Raw genomic sequence first — 22745 nt, 5'->3', positions numbered from 1 at the left:
CTTTTTATATTACATTTGTAATTCTAGCAGAATATATTATTGCTATCAGAAGTATAACCATTTGCAGTTATTTTCATATTTCAGTGTATTTGAGAAAACTTTATATATATTTAACAATGTGTAAGTCTATGGTGACACTTTGGACACCACTTTCAGCTTTAAAGTCTTGTAGGTTTGATTTTGAGGTTTAATCTATATGCTCCCATTCCTTTAAATGGGCAAGTATTTAAACTGTTTCTCATTACAGTCATACTCTGTTTTATCCTGTAGAAAGCAATGGAAAATAAAAGACATTATTTTAAGGCAGGATATGTGGTAAAGAGCTGAATAACTTTCTAACCCATCCATTCAGCTATAAGAAGATTCTTAAAATGTAGCACATTATATTTAACTATAAAGGAGATATAGGTGTTGAAAAGCCTTTGATGTTAGTGTAATTTTTGTGCATGAATGATGCAGGCAGCTTTTTATATACATATAATTTAAGGCGGAGGTCCCCAAACTGTGGGGCAGGCCTCCCTAGGGGTGTGTGGTGGGCCTGGGCCAGACCCCATAGAGGGTGAGGATGGAGTGCCGCTCTGACCCCAGCTCTGCCGCAGCCTCAGCCCCTAGCTCTGCTCCTGACCCCAGCCTCTGCCTCCGGGCCCAGCTGCAGCCTGGACACAGTTCTGCTTCTGGACCTGGACCCAGTCCCAGCCCTGCTCCCGCAGGGAGAGGGAAGGCATAGACGGGGGAAAGGGAGGGCACAACGTAAAAAGTTTGGGGACTACTGGTTTAAGCAGTACATACCGTAATACCCATAGAACAGTTATCCATTTCAGAGTTGGTTGTTGACTGCATATTATAGTGTGTAATAAATTTCAAAATAAGCCATACAGAGAGCTTAATAGGTTATTTGCATATGTCTCAATGTAACTGTTTAACAGTTACAATAATTACTATTACTGTAGTTATCATAGCACCTGAGAGCCCTCATTGCATTAGGTGCTGTACAAACACATCTTACTAAATTCTACAAATCAAAAGTATATTGGTATTGGCATTCTTTTTATCAGTTAATTGAAGGGAGAAAATCTGCATGAAAATTTTTCTCTTGGCACGTGTATATTTTTCATATAATTTTACATATCTGAGGAGAGTTTTTAAATGCTTTCCTGAATTGTATTACAGTTTTGATTTTGTTCTGATTGTGTTTTTCTTCCTCAGTTTTGGCAAGCGTTCTGCAGGAAGCTTCAGGCGTGGCTGTGAATGCATTGTTTTAGAACCATCTGAAATGATTGTGGTAAGAAGAATATTGCTATTCAGTTTCTTTCAAACAATATTTTTTCATATTAAATTAAATTTTCAAATTGTCATTAAGCATAGACAAAAACACTTCAGTGTTCACTAACATTTGAAATTCCTTTGAATTGTCTATATTATACTCCAGTTTAAGGTAGTACTTAATTTAGTGTGTAATTTTAAAAAAAAATTAATGCCCTAATTTGAAATCATAATACATAGCACAGAAGTTGGAAATGCCATTTAACTAAATGAATGAAATAAACTTTTTAATAAAGATTAATGCAAACCTTGTTTAAGTATGACTGTAAAGATAGGCAATCAGTGGAACAGTTTGAAGTAGAGGTGGCAACTATGATTATCCTCGTGTATTTATAACATGATTATTAAACATCTTTGCTTAAAATTGATAAACTGAGTTTAAGAATGATTAACAGTTGATGATTAAATTGTTTTATTCCAGACATGTAAGGCTTGAGAATGTAGTTTAGGGATATTACCATTATAGTTAAAATTTTGTCAACATTACCATTATAAAGGCATATTTGTCATTTATGCTGTGGTCCAGCATAGAACAGCATTTTTTCCCAAAGGGTTCTCAAATTCAGCAGTGTCATAGGGCACATCATCCAGCCAGATCTAGTGCCACGACAGGAGAGATTAAATGCTTTTGCCTTCTTTCTGGAGGACGTGGTATTCAGACCATAACACAGGCATAATCACCATGCAGCCATATACCCTTTTGTCCAAATGCAGGGAACATCATATTCAATTGCTGAAAATAATGCCATCTCTATTTACTGGAGCTGTTTTAGAATTCAGGATTACTGAATTAGGCAGTGTTGTAGAAGACACGAGTTATTCATAGCTGCAGAATATCATAGGACTGGAAGGAACCTCAAGAGGTCTTCTAGTCTAGTCCCTGCAGTAAAGGCAGGACTAAATATTATCTAGACCATCCCTGACAGGCGATTGTCTAACCTGCTGTTAAAAATCAGCAGTGATGCAGATCCAAATGTCCTGACTTCTAGAAGTATCTGAGTAGCTTTCATGCAAAGTGTAACTTTTTAACTCATTTAAAATTTATATCCATTAATCTTCACAAGTTTTTAAAATTCTTTGCTACTTTCACTCTAAACGTTGGCTGTGTAATAGCAGTTTGCCTTGTCAATCTGTCACCTCAGATACTGGTTGTCATCTTTCTCCTCCTCTGTCCTCTTTCCCCATCCTGCTAATAAAACTCTGATGCATTCTGGTGTAATGACTTTACAGCATAGAGGGAAGTACAAGTGAGAAATGCAGTGTCTCGCCCCCTCCGGCCAAAAAAACCCAAAAACCACACCCCATAGCTCTGCTGCTGTGGGAAAAGTGGCTGGCAGCTCCTTCCAAGTTGTGAATCCACTCACTTTGTCTCCCTGCTCCTATAATACTTTGTAGGTTCTGGAAGCAGCTTGCTATCTCCAACTCCTGCTGCTATGAAACTCATCTTCAGCCAATGGATGACTGGATACACAGATTTTTGATGGGTGGGAGGAAAAGGAGGGACATGAAGTGGGAGGGAGAGGACAGAAAATAAGAAAAGGGACCTAACGGGGTGATAGGGAAAAGGGACAGGAAGAAAGCTGCAGCTGTGCTGAGACATGGGATGAGGGGCCTGTGGTGGGTGTTGGCAATCCATCCAAAGTAGGTTATGAATAAGAAGAGTTTTAGAGTCTCTGAGGTAAACCATTAGAGTATGCTTTGGCCCAGCCTTTCAAAGGACTGACTGCACTTTGAGTGGAAAGAACTCAAGATTCAGAGGACATGTGGCGCACCTACCAGGTCATCACATTTGTTGCATACCATAAGTGTCTATGGGTATGTCTACACTGCAGTTAAAAACCTGTGGCTGGCTCATGCCTGCTGACTCAGGCTTGGGTTAAGGGGATGTTTTAATTATGTTGTAGAGATTCGGGCTTGGGCTGGGGACTGGGCTCTAGGACTCTGCGAGGTAGGAGGGCCCTTAGTCTGAGCCTAGTGAGCCTAAGTCATTGGCATGGGCCAGTCATGGGTGTCTAATTGCGGTGTAGAGGTACTCTTAATAGTAATATTTAGCATAATTGTACTTCCTACTCCTGGGTAGGGTAGGATTAGTTCTTATTAAAACTTCTTGTCATGTCAGCAAAATGTAATGGTGTTTCCTTTGTATGGATGGTGAAAAGAAACTTGACAAAGGAAAAATCATCTGCATGGTGGTGGCTTGTCATAATGTAGTGTTAACCACTCTTACGTCTTGTTTCTCCTGGGAAATAATCTTCTTTGGCCTTGGGATACAGACTAAGGAATACGAATGGATTTAATCCACACATAAGGACAATACTGGATAATTTTCTTTGCTTACCGTCTGCTTCCTTGTAGATGTGGTGTAATTCTAGCATGACATAATGGTGTTTTTAGTAGTAAGATGGGCACAGGGGAGAGCTATACGAGAAGCCAAATTACTACAACTTTTTGATCTTGCATGAAAGTCAGAATTCTGAATTGTAACCTAATTTTCATAGCAATATTTTATCATGTAGTAACAGGGCTGTGACTTTGCTGCAGTCTCCAGAACAGTGAGAGGATATGAGCAGGAAATTCCTTATTCAGACACTCATCTGCTAGAAATGTTCTGGGTTCTTTTCCTTTGCTATTATTACAATGTAAATTGCTTTTTATATAAAGTCAATCTTTTTCAATTTTCTCTGATGTGAAAATTCCTCTTTAAAGTTCTCAAAATATTTTTAAAAAGTAATAAGAACAGTGTTACTTACTGAAGAACGGCAGGATGGGAGTGGAATGTCCCAAGGGTGACCCATTGAAATCTGTAGGAAAGCTACAAATTCCTTCCCGCAGGAGAACTTCATTTGTCAGTGTATTGCATCGGACAAATACATCACTGTGTGTAAGAATACAAATTGAGGAAAAGGATGTTAACTTTTAAAAAATAGAGTAAGGCAGTGATATAATGTGGAAGTGTCTACTCAATAACTCTTTTCATAGTACTATTTGTTCTTTCTCATCCCTGCGGACATTTGATTTTTGGGGACTGACTTCATTCTTTTCATTGCTGAAAATTCAGGAAATTCATAACCAACCACATTTTCTGAAGTGGCATTTGAAGTGCCCTTTCATAAACTAAATCTCAAACTCAAGTGGGCTTGTTCAGTAGCAGTGGCACTTATACTTAAGGATTGTCTAAGATAAATGCTTCCACATGGCTCAGGGCAGAGGAAAAGATAGGCTTCTCTTTTATTGCAGAATATGCAGTAACTTTCATTTGTAGGGAAATGCCCTTCATTGCCTTTGTTTTATTATAGGTGGATTATATGGATGAAAATGAAGAGTATTTCCAGCGTCAAGCTTCCCATAGACAATCCCGAAGGAGATTTAGGAAAATCAACCAGAAAGGAGAAAGACAAACCATTATTGATACTGTGGATCCTTATCCTGTGGGAAAGCCACCTTTACCTAGAGGTTATCATACGGTAAGTTACCTACATTTGTTTTAAGAACAAGACGAGGAAAACAGTTTACAAAAATAATTACCTGAAAGACTTAATTAACTGCTGGCCTAAGCAGGTGCAATTCTGTGTGGGAGTTTCTCCTTAGGGTATCTCTCAATTTGGCCAAAAATGTGCACGTGCATCCATGTGATTTTGCATCATAGCTCACTTTGAGAGTTGACTACTTAGTTTGTTGCACATTCATTGTTGTTAAACAATGCTGGCAAGAGGATAGCACATACCTTTGTTTGCTATTCCAGTAATTTTTTGGGAACTTTGATAACAAATCAGTCAACAAATACGTGTGATTCAAATTTCCTTTTAATAATTGAAAAAATAATAGAAATATTTTGGTGTACAGTGTTCCGTGGCTAATCAGTAAAACATTCATTTTTATGTATAGCAGTTGTTTTCTGAAAAGATCTGTATTGCAGTGTGGTAGAAATAATCCATCATTTTGGCCTGTCATTTCTCTATGCAAGACCTAGACCTCGGAATATTAAACTAACTTCTATTGCTGACTAGTACGAGATCTTAAGTTTTAGTCTGAACATTTATATTTTTGGTCCAGAGTTAACTACTGCAATCTATCCTTTATCAGACAAAGCATTGTCAGTGTTCTGCGAAATAGTTTTTGTATAATTTTACAGATTGAAAGTTATAGGCTTCCTCCATAAAATATGAGAAAATAATTTAAATATGTTTTACAAAATAATCTGTTGGGTTATTTTTTTGTTGAGGAAGGGTCTAGGACCAGTATAATTAGTTTTGGTGTTAACGTCAACAGCGTACAAAATACTCAGAAAAGTAAGTGACTTTTAAATCCAGTACTTGGTTGTTTTTTACAGCCCTGAACCTGCAAAAGCATACTAGTACTCTCATAAAAAAACTTTGCTTGTGAATGGTCACATTGAGTGTAAGGTAATTCAACCACACCCATGTTTGAAGAATCAGGGCTTTATTATTTAAAAAATGCTGTCTGGATCTAAAGTAGTCTATTTTCCCCTCATTTTCTCCCTACCCACCCTTATTCCTTTATGTATTGCCAATTCCCTATTTTGTAATCGATGTGCATGACTGTAAATGTGTAGATGTCTGATTACATCCACTGTTAGAGGTTTTTCCTCATGAGTTGAATAAATACGTCTTGCATCAACACTTTATGTATTTTGTTTATCCAACAGACTTCTTTTAATGGTTTAATTTTCTGAGCAATTTTGATTTTCTCCAAATTTAGTATGAATTTCTTAATTGAGTCATTTAATTTGGCTCCTTCATATAACCCTTTTGGAGTTTTAAGATGAGAGATTTTACTGGTTTATTACAAACTGCCTTTATATGGCATGCATGTTTGGGTCGGTAAGTGCTATAAGTGCAGGAAGGAATTTTTGATGGATTTTATTGGGATAGAAAATAATACATCTAATCAACAACTCTAGTGTGGTGTTAATCTGCTATTGGAGAAAAATGGTCACTAGACTTGACAATGTCATTTGCTATATATGAGGGCCACACCTGTTGTATAAATTACTTTTTAAGAATACATATGGGTTTTTGTAGATTTAAATCTAATACTAAGAGCAAAAGACTATTATCTTCATTTTGTTTAAGTTCATAATGATTTTACAAGTAATGGGAAATACATTATGAGAATGCCAGGTAGACTGTAAAACCTGAAATAATTAGTGACAAATGTTTTTTTTTTTAAAATCGAAGTATAATTTAAACTAATTATTTAATTACTTGAGGTACTTTTTTAGGGAAAATATTAAACACAGCAAATTCAAATTGGAATTATGAAAATTGAAGACTTTATTTTTATAGTGCTTGGTAATCTTCATTGTTTCCATTCTTATCACATTTATATTATTTATATTCTCTGTACTTAAAAATATGTATTTTCCAGTCACATCTGTGTGAGTTATCTCTTCCTCGCTCTCCTGCCTTTTGGCCCTCCCAAACCACTTCGCTTGTTTGAAAATCTAAAAGTCTTTAAAATGGTGCAGAAGTGTATTGTCTGAAACTGATAGCAACTAAAAGCACCTTATTTTAACATAAATCCTGAGGGTTCTGAACATTCACAGTTCCCATGAGTCAGCAACTCTCCAGATCAGGCCTTTAGCTATCTAAAATTTAGAAGTTGGTATGAATAAATTAACACTTAAAAAAAAAAACCCATATGGAATGCAAATGGAGAATGGTCAAGTATATTGGATTAGTCTTACATAATATAAATTAGTCCTGATTTTGGGTTTGTTTTGATTTGTGTGTTAAATAAATTAAGATTCGTAATAAAAATAAATAACTTCCTCCAGAAAATAAACTGCATAGCTTTAGAATAAACAAGCTTCTTGCATTTTATTTTATACATGCTCCTTAGTCACCACATGATTTAAATGTTTGCTGAAAGATTACCAATATTTTATTACACATAAGCTGAATTGATTGTGTAGTTAGGAAGCTGGTGTTCATGATAGTAAAAAATGAGATGCAAAATACCATCTCTGGAAGTTGGTTATTGTGAAAATGTAGATGAAATTCTATAAAGACAGTTCTAAAAGGAAATTGCATGACAATACTGTAAATAAAGCTAAATGCATTATGTTCAATTGTTGCATGGCTTACAGAACATTTAAACATACAGGCAACTTAGAGGAACAAGAACACATTAAATAATTGTAATAATATCTTTATGGTGGTATGTACTATAGCATGTCTGATAATGTTAATCTTTTCCTTTCCTCCTATATGGCATTCATTTCATTTTGGCTCACAGGAATGCACTAAACCTCAGGTATTGTAATTTATACATATGGTCCACTAACAATTTTACTTGTAAGTTTGCAGTGTAACTAATTGTATCATAATACTAATGCAGTGTTATGGCTAAATGTGTGTCCTATCTCTGTTTCCTTTACTGATGTTTTATATATTTCTTCTCTAGTGAGAATGCTTAAAATAAATGTGGGATTTGATGACAGTACACAGTCTCCTTAACCTGATTAATTTACGTTCTTCCTTGCCTTCATGACTGAAGATTGAGGCGATATCACTGGAGGATGATGTACAAAGCCCAGAAATAAGAATACATAGTATATTTAACAGAATTCACTTACATATTTCTTCAGTATAGAAGACTTGGTTTCAAAATGAAGTCCATTTGTAGCTGTTCTGCACTTGCACTTTATAAGGTCACGGAAACAAGTTGGATAAATGCAAAAGTAGGCAGTGAAAATATTGTGGAAATTTCGTTTGCTGAAAATCTGTAGGTTTTGCTTTTGCCATTTTGCTGCTGTTTGATTCAGCATGAGGCAGTGAGATTAGACTTTATTACACTCTCAAGTTGCTCTTGACTGAAATGGGGAAGGAACTTAAATGAACATGTTGAAGAATCACTGCCAAGGAAGTCCATGTTTGAGTGAATAAGCAAAGTTCTAGACTGGAGCCAGTCTCATTTGTACAAAAACTAAGATTGTAGGATTTCTGTCTGAGATCAGCTCTTAAATATCGACCTACTTTGAAGACACAGGTGACATCTTTTATGATCTTAAATTTTACTTTTAATTACATTGATCAACATGCAAATGAAAAAAACATTTATGCATATACCATATGTGATGTGTTATAGGAATTTATTTGGTGTATTTTGTGCCACAGAGTTAGTGATATAAAACATAAAGAAATCCCTTTGGTACTTAAAGAGCTTGGCTGACAAATTAAAAGAGCAAGTTTCTTTCCTTTGAGATCCTGACTTTGAGCAAAATATTCTTTCCTTTGCTTTATCCTGCTGACCTTATTGCAGGAAATTTGACTATTTTTTAGCTAACACTGCGCTGTATTACTAACAAACTGTTGTGCTGGCGCTCAGTTCATTTGTTTGAAAGTTTCTTGTTCTTTTGAGAATATCAATAAGGCTTCAGTGCTGTTTCTTACAAAGCTGTTAGTTGTGAAATAGCCTGTTTGTGCTGAAATACTATCTTCTTGTAACAATAAAGATACGTTTTCATCTTTCTAGGAGCTCAGTCCTCATCTCCTTGAAATCAATGGTAAAACTCCCCCTGACTTGGGTAGGGTAAGGATTGAGCCCTAAATCTATAGTAATAGTAGGGAAATTCATAGTTTAAATTCTTAATAGAATGTGAGGGGCACACTTCATCATTGATACAATATGTTAGTTTAATAGTCCTGCGTAATAGTGTTAAACTTGAATGTGAATAATCATATGAAATAAATCAGGATTCTGATCTTGAGTGTAGCTCTTTAAAAAAAAAAAAAAAAAAGAATGTAGTTTTCTAGACAGTTTATTTTTTTTAAACAATGATTTTTTTTTTTAAGAACAATGTAGGAAAGGTTCTTCCAGTAATGCCTTCAGATAGATTAATGTTAACCCTTGCATACTTAATTAACCAGTGGAATGCTGAAGGTTGACCTTAAAATGTGGATGTTGGTGTCTTTGCATGTATTATAGTCAGAATTGGTTGCCTGTAGTTAAGGTTTCATAACAAACCTTTTTCTCTGTTTTTTTCTATTTTTTCTCTATTTTTGATGGCTTATAACTTTGCCAAACTTTAGCCATTTGGGCTGAAATTTTTTGTGCTTTGTATGTGCTTCAGATTTTTTTCAAACACTCCAACAAAAACAGCTCAGCCATTTCCATGAATAAAATTAGGGAAAATTAGATATGTTTACCAAAGTTAAATTTCTTTCTGATTTATGTTTTTAGGTGCTGTAGTGCCTCTGTTCCAGCATTGGGGGCTGCTCTGAAATAATTTATGAATACAGTGTGTTGATGTTGGCTTAGGGTATGAATATGTTGATTTAGAGTAATGGGGTCTGTAAGGAAACACAAGCAGGAAGGAAAAAGAATGGCTCAATTTAAGTGACACATCCACAAACACTTGTGGGCTGATAGGAGACAATGCCTGGACAGGAAAGGGCCTGCGAATACCTGAGAGAGGAAAAAGAATTGTAGCAGGATTTAAAAAGGGACTCTCAAGAGGAGGGATTGTTTGAGGAACTGAACTGACAAAGGCACCTGCTGGGGGATCTGAAGAAGTTAGGTATACCTAGGTTATCATCGTGGAATGGTAAGCCTTTAGGTAAGATAAATATGCATATGGACTGTTTTTGTTCTAAAATCCTTTTTTCTGCATGCTTTGTTCCCACTGCTAAAATAAACAATACTTTGGTTTTAGAACATTGTTTTGTAAACTGTGATTTCAGACTCCAGAAAGGAAGAACCTCAGGTGCCAAACCCCACATGCTGGGTAAACGCAGCTGGTGCACAGAGTGCTGTAACCCAGGGCTTGGTCTAAAAGTGGGAGAACGGCAGAATTCTACCCTGGAATAGGTAAAGGCATGAGGCCTGATACCTGATGGGGTTGCACTCAGCGACCAAAGAGGTGCAGCTGGGCCTGTAAGCATGACAGTCTAGTGCATCTGTGAGCAAGAACATAAGCGCGAGGGTAGTGCTAGGCCCAGACAGATATCGTTTGCTGTCCCAGATTGGAACAGGTTATTGTGAAATCTGCCCAAATTGGAACAAGTGATAAGACTCTGAAAATTGCCATTTGCACGTGTTTCCTAAAGCTTTTAGCAGTTAGCTGCTGACAGTTTTTGGAAAAATTCTTAGTGCACTGAATACGCTCCCCAACCCTACCGAGCTTGAGCTCCAGATTAGATGGCAGCAGCTGCCAACCCATTGACCTATGGGAAGAAGTGTTGGGCAGGGAGTCATAAGTGCTAGTCCCTGGTCTTTCACTTAAAGGTATTTAATAATTCTGTAAATTTCACATTCCTTATTACTGAGCCAGTCCTCCTACCTCTTAGGTGACAGACAAATATCATTTCCTCCCTCCCCCTCAGTTTTGCAAATGAGTGTTCACAAAAGGTCATTTTGAGCACAGCTGGGAATAGAAGAGTGTCTCTGACATGGCAGATCCAAGTCTCATTCTCAGCAATACTTTTAGAATAAATAAATCAAATCTATGTACTTTGCTGTGCTCTCTGTACCCAGAACCCCTTTCCCTCCAAGTCAGGAATAGGACCCAGGGAATAGAACCCAGGAATCCTGACATTCAACTGCTGTTGTAGCAAATAGTTGTGTAAACCACTGCCAATATGTATATTGCATCTCCCCCTGTTCGTTGATTAGCATAGAAGAAAACGGCCTAAAGGTTTGCTTTTGATCTAAAGGTCCTGGGTTCAGACCCTTGCTAATGACCCCTGTGGTGTCGATAGGATTCTGTATGATGGAATTTGGGTTTCTTTTTCTGAAGCCTAGGATATCAAATACTGAAAACTACATTGAAAAATGTTACGGTTTGCAAGTTTAAGCATTCAGTGGTTAGGAACACTGGATTTCATGTTGTCCGGGCAGCCTTAATCTGCTTGTGTATATGCATTATGCCAGTCTTCAATTACATGATCAGATACTATATGTTCTGCAGGACTACTGCTTCATTCAGTGCACAGGATAGAATGCGAATGAGGCTAAGGACCAAGGATCTTTTCTGGTGCTTTAATAAACTGGAATGGAACCCAGGAAAGCGAGGTTCCATTCCAGGCTCTGCCACAGGCATTTTAATACTAAAATGAAGCAAAAATGTTACCTGACTGATCCAACTATACTGTGAATATGTCGAGCTTTTAAAAAATGGAACAGTCCAAATGTTTGTGACATTTGCTAGTGCTTAATTAGTTCTTGAGCTTTTGGAGTAGCGCACACGTAAAGTGTAAACAGGAGGAAAAGATTTGATGTATAGTTGTATAGAAAAAATGTTTAAAATGGAGGCGTGGATATCAACCGAAAACTGATAGGTAGATGTAGGGAATGCAGATTGTAGATGTATTGCTGTCAGTCTTGGGATGGATGGGGTTCCTGTGACACTCATAGGCATCCTCTAACACATTGAGTTTTGGAAGTGATGCCTGTGTAGATCAGCCTTGATTACTGTCTTGAGAAGTCAAGGGCTTTTCTTCTTCACTTTAGGTCGAATTATATGGAATGAGGGAAAAGCCCTATTCAGTTCCAGGGGAATGCTTCTGCCACCATACACAAAAAAAAATAAAGGATCAGAATAAAAGAACAGAAGGATCAGGAAAAGGGATATTATAAAGAAACTAAGCCCAATTACGAAGAGAGCAAACTTAAAGAAATAAAAAAATTTGTTCAGTTCTAATAGGTATGAACGCAATGCATATTCCTCAACAATGCAGACTTTGCGGCACTGTAACATGACTCACTAATGCAATTACCTTGCTTTTAAACTCAAATGTTCTGTCTGCTAATTTCAGTGCTCCTTATTCTGTACACTAAATTGATGCCAATATAGTCATCTACTTAAAGCTGACTTTCCCATTTGATTTTTTTATATAATATTTCAGCCATTATCATTTGTATCAAAGTGAATTTAAGAACATGATTTGTCAGCCCAGATGCATTCACAATCACATCACATCAATCACAAGAAATGAGCTTAGTATGAAAAGACCACTGTCAGTCTCTTCAAGACCCCAACAGCTTCAATTTCATATTCCCCATCTTAACAATTGTATAATATATATCTATATTATAGATTCTTTTACTAAAAATCCATATATCAGGCATCCGTGTTCATTCCAGAATACTGATTTCATATGTGTATACTGTGTTCTCACTGAGCTTATTTGCAGAAAATGTGGCAATAGGTTGCCAGGGCCGTGCAGAGGAAACAAGAACACAGTGAGGGATTTGGGGGAAGGTGCAAGGGTAAAGAGAATATGGATCAGGAACATGTTGTGTTCATGGCATACACACACAAGTTAGATTAAAAACATAGAACTCTTGCTGGAATCTTTTAACACTACTTTATTTCAAAGTATTAGAATTCAGAGCCATAATGCCCAAGAATCCCCAAACAAAGACAAAGCAGCCTGCTCCCTGAAACAGACACACACTCACCCCACCTTACTCTAGGCATATTCTTTGCAGATTGCAGGCAAGGAGCCTCTGTAAGGAAGTATGTGATCTGGGATTAGCAGCAAGCAGGACCAGGAAAATCCCTGAGAAATGTGAAGTGATAGCTTACAATTTCAACACAGTTTTCAGCATACCACAGAAGGCAGCAGGGCTTGTGAGCACCACTGATATTGGAAACGTTGAACAAATGGTTTGGACATGGAGGACCAGGAGGGGACTTCAGGCAAAGAAATATTGCTGAGGAACTTAAACGGGGATGTGTAATATCTTGTAGTTGGAGAGCCAGGAAAGGTAATAGGGTTTGGAGGCATGCAGTGACTTTTGACACTGGTAGGCAGCGTTTAACTGGATCTCTTAGTTTTTGGGCTGAGGCCACAGGGATAGAAACCTTGCTACTTGTATTGGATCCCTAATTATTTTCCCCCCTCCACAATAGGTAAAGTAGAAGAGAGATTCGGTCTCTCTGAATCTGGGCATAAGAAGAGAAAATGGTGGGGAAGGAGTGGCAAAGGCCTTATGTGGTAAAGTAAAATAAAAAATGTGCACTTTTAAAATAGTATCTTGAGCTTGTATACAATACATTTAATAAACATTGATTGTTTAGTATTCACATCACTAATGAAGACAAGCTATCAAAAAAAAAAAAAAAAGCCCCATCGATCGTTAAAAGGATTGAAAGAATAGAGCATATAAAACTTTTCAGAGTAGTACAAGAGCATCAGGCCGCTCTGCTCATGAACATGAATAAGTCCAATAAAATAATGTAAATAGAAAAACAGTAAATAGAAAAGTAATTTTACTACTTCACTTATTACTTATATAGGCCACAGGAAGTGGTGTAATGTATACATGTATGTAAATGCCTGTATAACATCTGAAATTTAAAAATTTGAAATGATTTAAAAGTTGTCTATTTGTAGAAGAGTGAGGGCTAGTCCTTAGTGCTGTAGTGCTTTAAGGCTTTTTTAGGAAGAAGAATATTTATGCCTAGTAATTTTTCTTTTTTTAAAAAAATCAGTGTTTAATTTCAAAACGTTCTTCTGTTTTCCTAGCTTTTTATGACATTTCATGGTGATGTCATCCCAAATGCACAGAGATTAAGATAAAATATATTCAATTTACTTAATATAAATAATCAAATGCTAAATGTGCATATATAATATTTGAACATAACATTTCTTATTTCTGTATATAGACGCGATTACTTATATATTTATACACTTACGTATGTATAAGTGAGTGTGTATCTTTAAGAGTGAGACATAAATTCACAAAAACGAGGAAATTCTGGGTTGCGATGTCATTCCCGCAGAAAGCGAAGGATTTCTGAGACTAGTACAGCAGCTTTAACTAACCCTGCTTTTTCTAGAAATTGCAATATAATGGTCCTCTGTGGAGATGTCAAAGAACAATAGGTGAATATACATACATAGATACAGTACTGTGTGCTGCAGTTTCCAGGAAATCATGGACTGTTTGCCTCAGTATTTGGTTGACAGGATGTACTTCTGGCTTTTTACTATTTTAAATTATTTGTGTTTTTTAATCCGTTAGGATGTAAACAATTATTTTAATCTATAGAATATATAGGTGGGGGAATATGCAGGTAATGTAAGTCAGAAATGTGTGAGAGAACAGGGATTGTTCTTTCTTCCCATCAACAGCATGCAATTGCAAATTAATGCATAACAGTTCAGAATTGCATGCAGTGTGCTGTTTACCCAAGTTTCAGCTTCTGTCTGAGGATGTCTATTTTTGTATATTACATCATCTCTACTGCAGAACTCATGTATCCATTGGGATTTGCAGTTCTTTCATTTCCTTTGGAAAGAGAGCTTGTATTATGTCATAATTGGATCCATCTTTTTGTTGCATTTGGAAATTCAAAGTAGTGCTGTGTATAAAGTCATACAGTATTTCAGGCAATTTAGGTGTCAGTAATATTACTGCAAGTTTGGGTTCTGCTTTCAATTTGTGAATATTGACAGTGCTCTGTTTGTAAACATGTAACAACTTTATCAAGAAAAATATAGATTTACCACCATAGGGATAAGTTTTTATCATCATTGGCTTATGAGGTGGATTTCTTTTTTTACTATTGAAATGTATAATTTTGCCTTGCTGACATGGGGCATGACATTGATGTAGCATTAAATGCTAGGTTTATCTTTAAAACTAAAATGTATGCTCACTTTTTCAATAGAAAAATGAAGTTCTCAAGCATAACTGTTTTCCTACGCTGATCATTCCTAATGAAAAAATTAATAGAATTTTTGCTATTTATCTTTAGGTGCAAGAAAGATTTAAAAATTTTAATAGCAATATTTTCTTTTGTTTTCAAATAATTTTTATAGAATGTCTACCCTCAGGTTAAGGTTATACAATATAAAACAGGTAATACATTACATATGTATTGATATGTGGGGGAGTGGTCTGTTTGTAGATAGACTCGGGGTGTCTTGTACATCACTTGCACAGCTCTTTAAAAGATGCAGACTTCGTTAGAATGTCAACACTACTTAGATAGAACGGTGATAATCATTGTCCAGGTCTTTTCAATACTTGTTTTCCCCTTAAAGGCTGTTAACAAGTGTGCCAATCCTAAAGTGGCTTTTGAATTATTTTTAATGATTTTTTAAATCTTTTTAAATTATCATTTTACGAAAAGAAAAAAAAAATTAAAAGGGTAAAGTTCAAAGCTCTTGTAAAGTGTTTGTTTTAATTAACCATTTAAAGATTTTAAATCACTAACAAAATATATAATTAAAAATATACAAACCATCTCATTTCAGAACAACATATTAGAAAACCTGTTGCTCCTTCACCTACTACCAAGACTTAGGGCATATCCACACTATGGAAGGGCATTGCTGAAGATGTGTCGCTGTAATGCTATGGCACAGACACTTCCTACATCAGTGGAAGGGGTTTTCCCTCTTTGTAGTTAATCTGTCTCCCTGAACAGTGGTAGCTAAGTTAATGGAAGAATTCTTCCTTCAACCTAACCATTTCTACACCCTGACTGATGCAGCTATGTCTAAGTTTTAAGTGAAGATCTGGGCTCAAACTCAGCATATTATACTTCCAAAGTTTCATAGATTGAACAATGTTTGGGAACAGTGGTTCCTTGCAGTTCTTACAGTCCTCAAATACTTCAGAGGAAAATCAGAGCTCTCTAACTCTGATATGTCTACTTAGTATTAGTAGTTAGTTATTGGCAATATCTAAAGGGCTTACCTATGATTGGGGTCCCATTTTGATAGGTGCTGTGCAAACACATAGTGAGATGGTCCCTGAAGAATTCACAATCTAAACATGCAAGACATACAAGGCAGAAGGTGAAACACAGGCACTGAGTGGTGATGTGACTAGCCCAAAGTCCGGTAATAGATTAGTGGCTGAGCCAAAATCAGAACCTAGAACTCCAGCTCTCAGTTTAATGCCCTATCCAATACACCACACAGTCACAAGGATATTCTGTGTACGTTGCCCTGTATTTCATGTGCTCACTTGTGTTTCTGGATTTCTTGTTTTTATCCTGAAGGAATGATTTAAAAATAAGAAGTTTGTTAAAAATGAAACACAGGGAATTCCTTATAATCAACTGCTTTGGCGCCAGTTGTCCAGAACTTGTCTGATTTTGAAGTAATGTAAAAGGGATTATATAAGGTTTATTCAGGATGGATCCTTAAGGTTGTTGATAGCAAGATAGTTTATCATATGTGATGTACTACTGTACTTTGAGAGTCATTACAGAACATAAATAAGAATCAGATTAATTTTAGTGGGATATAGTTGCATCTCCTTTTATTTAGAAGGCTGTGTTTGATTTGAAGTGTTATTTAAGAGTGAATCGCAGGTGTTCAAAAGCACTTGTTTCTAAGATTCCAAAAGAGGAAATACAGCTGTTTAAACATGTAATTAGCATTGTATTTTAACTAAATTTTAAAGTCCTTAGCTACTTGAGATCCTAAGGACTCTGAGCTGCAGACATCCTGCTTCCTCTGGCTGAATGATATCACATCTACAGTTAACCATAGATACACATTCCATTATAAACCTTTGTTTCCAAATGGTCTTGTTAAAATTTCAGGTAGAAAATCATCATGTCCACAGGTGCATATTTAGTGTATATGTGAACAAAAATAAGTTGAATCATTTGAGTTATTTATCCTTGAATAAAGATTAAGTAAAATTTGAGTGTTGAAGTTAGTTTTGTAAATAAGACTTAGGCATTTTAAAAATTTTTCCCTAATGTCCCCTTTTGGGCGGATGGGATCTTCAATCTATGTATAGCTTTCAATAAAGAAAATTGCATTAGTGTAAAGAAGTTGCTGCTAACAAAAATGTTGAGATTGAAAACAGAAATGAAAATGTAGTATGCAATGTCCATGGTCAGTACATTTTCAATTACTTAGAATTTCATTTGTAAATGAAAGTTCTACAAATTCATTGCAGGCCTTATCATCAATGTGGACCAAGTCTATGACCTGTATGAAGTTGGTAAACTTCATCCATGTGTATCAGATCAAGAATATCTTTTCAAAAGGCTATACATATCTTGTAATTACACAAAATTAAAAATAACTCTCATGAATTGTTGAAACTAATTTTAATCCATATCTCTGAAGTGGGTTAAGATTGACATATAAACTAAAATCCGTATTTCATTCATTTGAGTCTCAGGTGTAATCTAATTGTAGTATACTTTCATGTTATATTATGTTCATAGATTTTTATAATACATTATATTTATGTTCATAGATTTTTTTGTTCATATAGAAATTCTTTATTCTGTCTAAACTTTTGGATGGATTCAATGAAATTTTAGTTCTGCTTGACACCAAATGGACACAACTAACAGTGCTTTCTACGTCAGTGAACATAGTTGAGATATGAAAACCAGGGTATATTGACTAAAAATAATTTGATAAAATGTCAGTTTATATTTTTCATTTTTATTATATCTCACTGTTTTTTTCACATCACCAAGTTACCTAGTGAGTTTTGAAAGATCTGGAAATAACCCATGACAGCAGAGGAAAGATACTTAAAGTTAGCATACCAATAGCCACATTGACAATAAATAACAGAAAACAAAATGACGTAGAATTAAATCTAGCCAATCACAATATCCATTTTTGGTAGGATTAAGATTTTACTTGATTCTTTTTCATTGATGGTTGCTAGGTTTTTGCAAAGTGTTTTAGTGGTTAATGTAGCATCACTATATTTTGTTACTGGTATTTGATTCCGTTGTCCTTGCTCGAGGAGCAAACCAGACCATTGAGGGGTTGTCACTATTTGTCCTGCAACCCTGGATGCTTTACAAGGTTTTGCTGCTGAAGCTCCTTGCCTGGTATACTCATAACCAGCCTACAAGCATGCTGATCACACCCGGAAGTGTCTGTGTGCTAGACAGTCTTGCTTCAGCAACTCCGACCCAAGCAACCTTTCTACAGTTCCACTCTGGCTTCCACCAGCTTTGGTTACAACCAGCCCGGTGTTCCCAGTGCACTTCCAGTCTTGAATTTTACCAAAACCATGTATTCTTGCGATGTCCAGCCTTCTCCTGGACAGTTCAGAGAAAAAATAAGGTTAATTTGTTCCTCTAAAGAGACAAAAACACATCACAGCTTATTAACCCCTCAACCCTGGCACCTCAGGTGGTCGCTTGCCCCTAACTCCAGCCTCGAATACATACACTTCACACTAATATTAATAATCAGTGTGCTATTAGTTTTCAGAAAAGACCTTTCTCTAAACAATCAGTTGATTCGATTGCTTATCACTTGAAGTTCAGACCCCCTGTCTTTATAGTCCAGTAAACCTTTTAAATGGATTCTTCTGAGGGTTACCTCTCAAAGTAAAGTGTATTCAAACTGGTGACAAAGGCGATGTGACGTTTGAAGGAAGTGCGCCATGCTTTCTTCCCCCACTTGTTAGCTTCATAGCTTTGTTTACCTAATACATACAAAATGGACCTTCATTGTCTTTGCCTGAAAAGCAGGATGATGAGAATCAAATACATTCCTTTATCTAAGACAACTCCACCTGACATGCCTTGGTTTAAACACAATTAAGTCGTAATTCCAGCATATATGCGTAACTCTTAATGCACACTGTGTACGTACATCACACAAGAATATCAATGAGTTATAAGTTTCAAATGATACCTCCCAAGGCATATTTTGTACAAAGATTATCACAATAGTGTTTTTAACACGGGCGTGCTTAGTGTGTCAGATCTGTTCAGCAATTTTTGAAACAAAATGAGACTTCAGTGCAGAATAAGACCGCAGCTGATTAAGTTTATAAGGATCTAGATTCTTCCTGTCATTTTTGTCCAGTTAAACTTTGAACCCAAAATAATAATAAAATAATAATAGATGTGTTAACATAGGTTTGAAAAAAAATCACAAGCTAATTGTAGAGTAGTTACACAAAGTATCATGGAGGTCTCGGACAAGTAAATGACCCATATTAAATGTTGAGAACTTTGAGCCTTGATATATTAGAATATTTGGGCTGTTTATCTGTTCAAGGTTCATAGGCCTCAAGTCTTATGCTAACTTGTTGAAGCTAATGTCTAATAAGATACAGGCCGGTAGGTTCCTTGCGTTACTGCTGAGTATGATAAAGACAATACAATGAAGGCAAGGAATATAATAAAGGAAAGCTAGCCCTATGGACTACAAAAGAGAAATGCCATGTTCTTTTCAAGGCAAAAGAATCAGGGGTCTTTAATCTTATAACGTCATCTATCAATCTTCGCCTCAGAGGGTCATGTATGCCTTTCACACCGTCTTCCCCCTCCCATACCTTGTGCTGTTTTTCACTGTTAGAAAGCAGGATAAAGTACAGTAATCCTAGTGGCTTCATTCTGTCATCAAAATTCTTGTTTTCCAATCTGATTAATACATTCTTGTAACTACTCTCCACCTATCAAGGTGAGAGAACCTGCTAAATAATGGGATGACCTCATAGCCATACAGACTCAATGAGACTCCAGTTATCTGTTTGGATATGGAAAGGAGCCAGTTAAAGAAACAAGCTATTACTTCACAGTAATTACTGGCATCCAGAAAGTGGCCCTGTGCGTCAGAATGAACTAGTCAAGGACAGATTCTGTTACAGGTGCAAAGTACAGTCCTGCTTATCTTAACTTAGCCGTATACTAAATTCCCTCAAGGTGGGCTAACCCTAGGGCTTAAAACCCAGTATTATATTTAAAAGTGCTAGTATACAGAGGCAATCTGCTTATAAGGTGGAAAAACAATTTCTTTTTCAGGGGGGTTATTGTAAGAAAATGGTTGAAGGGAAATTATTTTTAAAACACTAGTCATTTTGTTTTTATGGCTAGTAATATAAATCCCAAATTATATTTAAATGTTTAATTTTTAGTGTTTAACAGTAATAATAAAAATGCATCTATCTTTTCCTTTAAAACCAATCATGTTAATAATATAACATTAAGCGGCATCTAGATTTACGTAGATGGTAAAAATGTGCTTTTATAGAAAACGTATATAAAATTAAAATAAGAATAGTTGAAATTTTCACACAAATGACTGAACGGCATAGAATAGATGTAAAATATTAATGGCATATGTTTTAGATAATCTTGCAAATTAAAATTTTAGACAGTGGAACCATGATATGAGTTACAGGGGTGCAAAACAGTGAATGGAAAAAAGGTCACTTGTGCAGAATAACTACACTTGTATTTTGAACGAAGCATAATTAAAAATACAAAAGTGTTTTTGCATGCTGAGTCTTTGTGGCAAGGTTTTATCTAAAGTAAGGTTTTCCAGCTAAATTATAAACCCTGAAAATGGGACACTAACACTCATTACAATAGTGCCGCAAGCAGTTCCATAGTTGCTTCGTATTTCTGTTCTAAAGCAATTGTCAGTTGTCAGAAATAAAGATTTCATGGTGGTTATAGAATATTTTTTAATACATTTTGCACCTTGCTGATGTTTTGAGGGATATGACATGCAAAGAGAAGAATGGTTTCTCTACTAAAAACTGAGAGCTGAGTACACAAGGTGACAAATCAATCTGTAATCAAAGGGAAGATTGGCAAACCACAGTGCATCAAGCCCAGCTGAGGCACCAGTCTGACTGTGCTCTGGTCTTGTCATTATATTAGATCCGGATTATAGATTCATCTGCAGTAATAGCTCAACAGAAGGGCATTTGTTCAAATGTTCTGTAACATGAGTAAATGGGTTATCAAAATAGCAGACATTACAATGGAGTAACTGTAGCTTTGGTGTTGCCAGGATATTAATTGATTGCAATGAGCTTCATTAATTTAACAGTGCCACTGCCTGTCGGTTTTAAAAGGTGAAGTGGTGATATTTATCATGTTTAATCCATTGTTTTGGTTTAAGTAATAGCATTTTAACAAAAGAGACACTACATGGTGAATTTGATAAGGAGTTTATTTACTCAGTCTAGTTTTCTTAGTGCTTAGAGAAAAGTTGTGGGTAAATTTTGGAGTAGTCGCACAGAGGTGTTTATGTGGATTTGTATGTCTGGATTATTTTAATAAAACATTGATTGCCAAACATAACCCAGTTGGCTGAGACAAGATCATGTGACCCTGTGATTTAAATTACATTGATCAAATCTACTGCAGCACATTATAGGAAAAGGCCTGGTATTGTATACAAGACATTTAAACTTATTCCTTATTACAACATTCTAAGCAAATTTCTCTTTTTTCCCCTGCTATTTTTCACTCCTATCAGCCGTATCATAGGTGCGAGAGTGAAAAATGGTATAGAAATACTTTGATATTCCCTTGGGCACCAGGAAATTTGTCCAACAATACTGAGTTTTTAAAAAAATGAGTTTTAAACTTGTCCTTTGCCTTTCACCATATTAAAGAAAATGAGGAAACCATTTCCATGCATTCATTTAGGATGATAAACTGCTATTGTTGCTGGTGTTCTTCAAATTTTCAGAATGGATGAAAAGGATAAAAAACAGGTGTTTTGTTAAAAGAATATTCTATTCTGGATTCAGAAAATTTTATGTTGCTATCATCTGCTCCCACCTAACTATTCTCCTTTTCTTCCCACCCATATCCTCGTCGCATTTTGTCCCTGACCTGGTTTGCCATTCTTTACACTCATCTCTTTCAAATCTGTGTGCAGGACAAAATAGAGGACTGTAGAGGACTGTAAACTCTAGTCCTACTTACAGAAAACTTGGTTTGAATGACTAAAAGACTTGATAACTACTTTATAACAAAACAAAACACTAAGAACTAAACTTGGCTTGAACACTGCTTTTGGTTCCCTTTCATCTGTGTCCGTCATTGGAATATTGTGATTAAAGCAAAGTTGCATTTTACTTAACTATTCTTAATTCTCTAAGATAGGATACTATCCAGGATATGTGAACTTTTTAGAGGTCTTTTAATGAAATCCAATTATATTTGAAATAGGATTTAAAACTTATAAAATGTTGATCAGTTTTCTGCCTTAATCATTTTATGTACAGTATAATTATGGTATATTTAAAAAAACCAGTTGTAAATAAAATTACTCCATATGAAGCGTATTTGATAATCAGGAGATGGGTGGTGGGGGAGAGGGAAAGAAGATAAAACAAGAGACTTGATATCTGATGTTTTATACATGTTGTTAAGCAACAAAGTGATTATCAATGATAATTAAATACCAAGAACAAGAAACAGTGAACAACTGTTTTATTACTTTGTTACAGCGAGGGTGGTGGCACAGTTTTTGTCAAATTTAAGGGACGACCATCTTGTCAGGTTTGTGATTCATGGGAGTGTTTAGTTACTGAAACATTTTCAGTAACTAAGGATCAGTTTGGCTAGGCTATTCTGATGTTCTTCATTTATAATGTCAGTGCTTTATTTTCTCATGTGAGTGGAGATTTGCTGTTGGTGACAAAATAGTTTTTAGTAATTAAGCTGGAGGAAATGGTAAGGTAGTCTG

At 35.9% G+C, this 22745-nt stretch overlaps 1 protein-coding gene across 8 annotated transcripts in view; it reads left to right on the top strand.

The window, feature by feature from the left end:
* Positions 1-22745, top strand: part of RAPGEF2 (Rap guanine nucleotide exchange factor 2) — a 291653-nt gene that overhangs the window by 175129 nt on the left and 93779 nt on the right. For 6 of the 8 annotated variants that reach the window (XM_067551809.1, XM_067551806.1, XM_067551807.1 and 3 more), the window contains exons 5-7: positions 1207-1282; positions 4620-4787; positions 7582-7599. In XM_067551809.1, coding sequence (XP_067407910.1) covers positions 1207-1282; positions 4620-4787; positions 7582-7599 — 262 coding nt within the window. The remainder of the gene's footprint in view (positions 1-1206; positions 1283-4619; positions 4788-7581; positions 7600-22745) is intronic. The other 2 variants (XM_067551808.1, XM_067551805.1) reach the window with 1 other exon arrangement.

Source organism: Emydura macquarii, unplaced genomic scaffold, assembly GCF_026122565.2.
Source record: "Emydura macquarii macquarii isolate MOO-44397 ecotype Brisbane River unplaced genomic scaffold, CSIRO-AGI_Emac_v2 contig_1363, whole genome shotgun sequence".
NCBI lineage: Eukaryota > Metazoa > Chordata > Testudines > Chelidae > Emydura > Emydura macquarii.
Note: the sequence above shows the minus strand (reverse complement) of the source record. Positions and strands in the feature narration are given on the sequence as shown.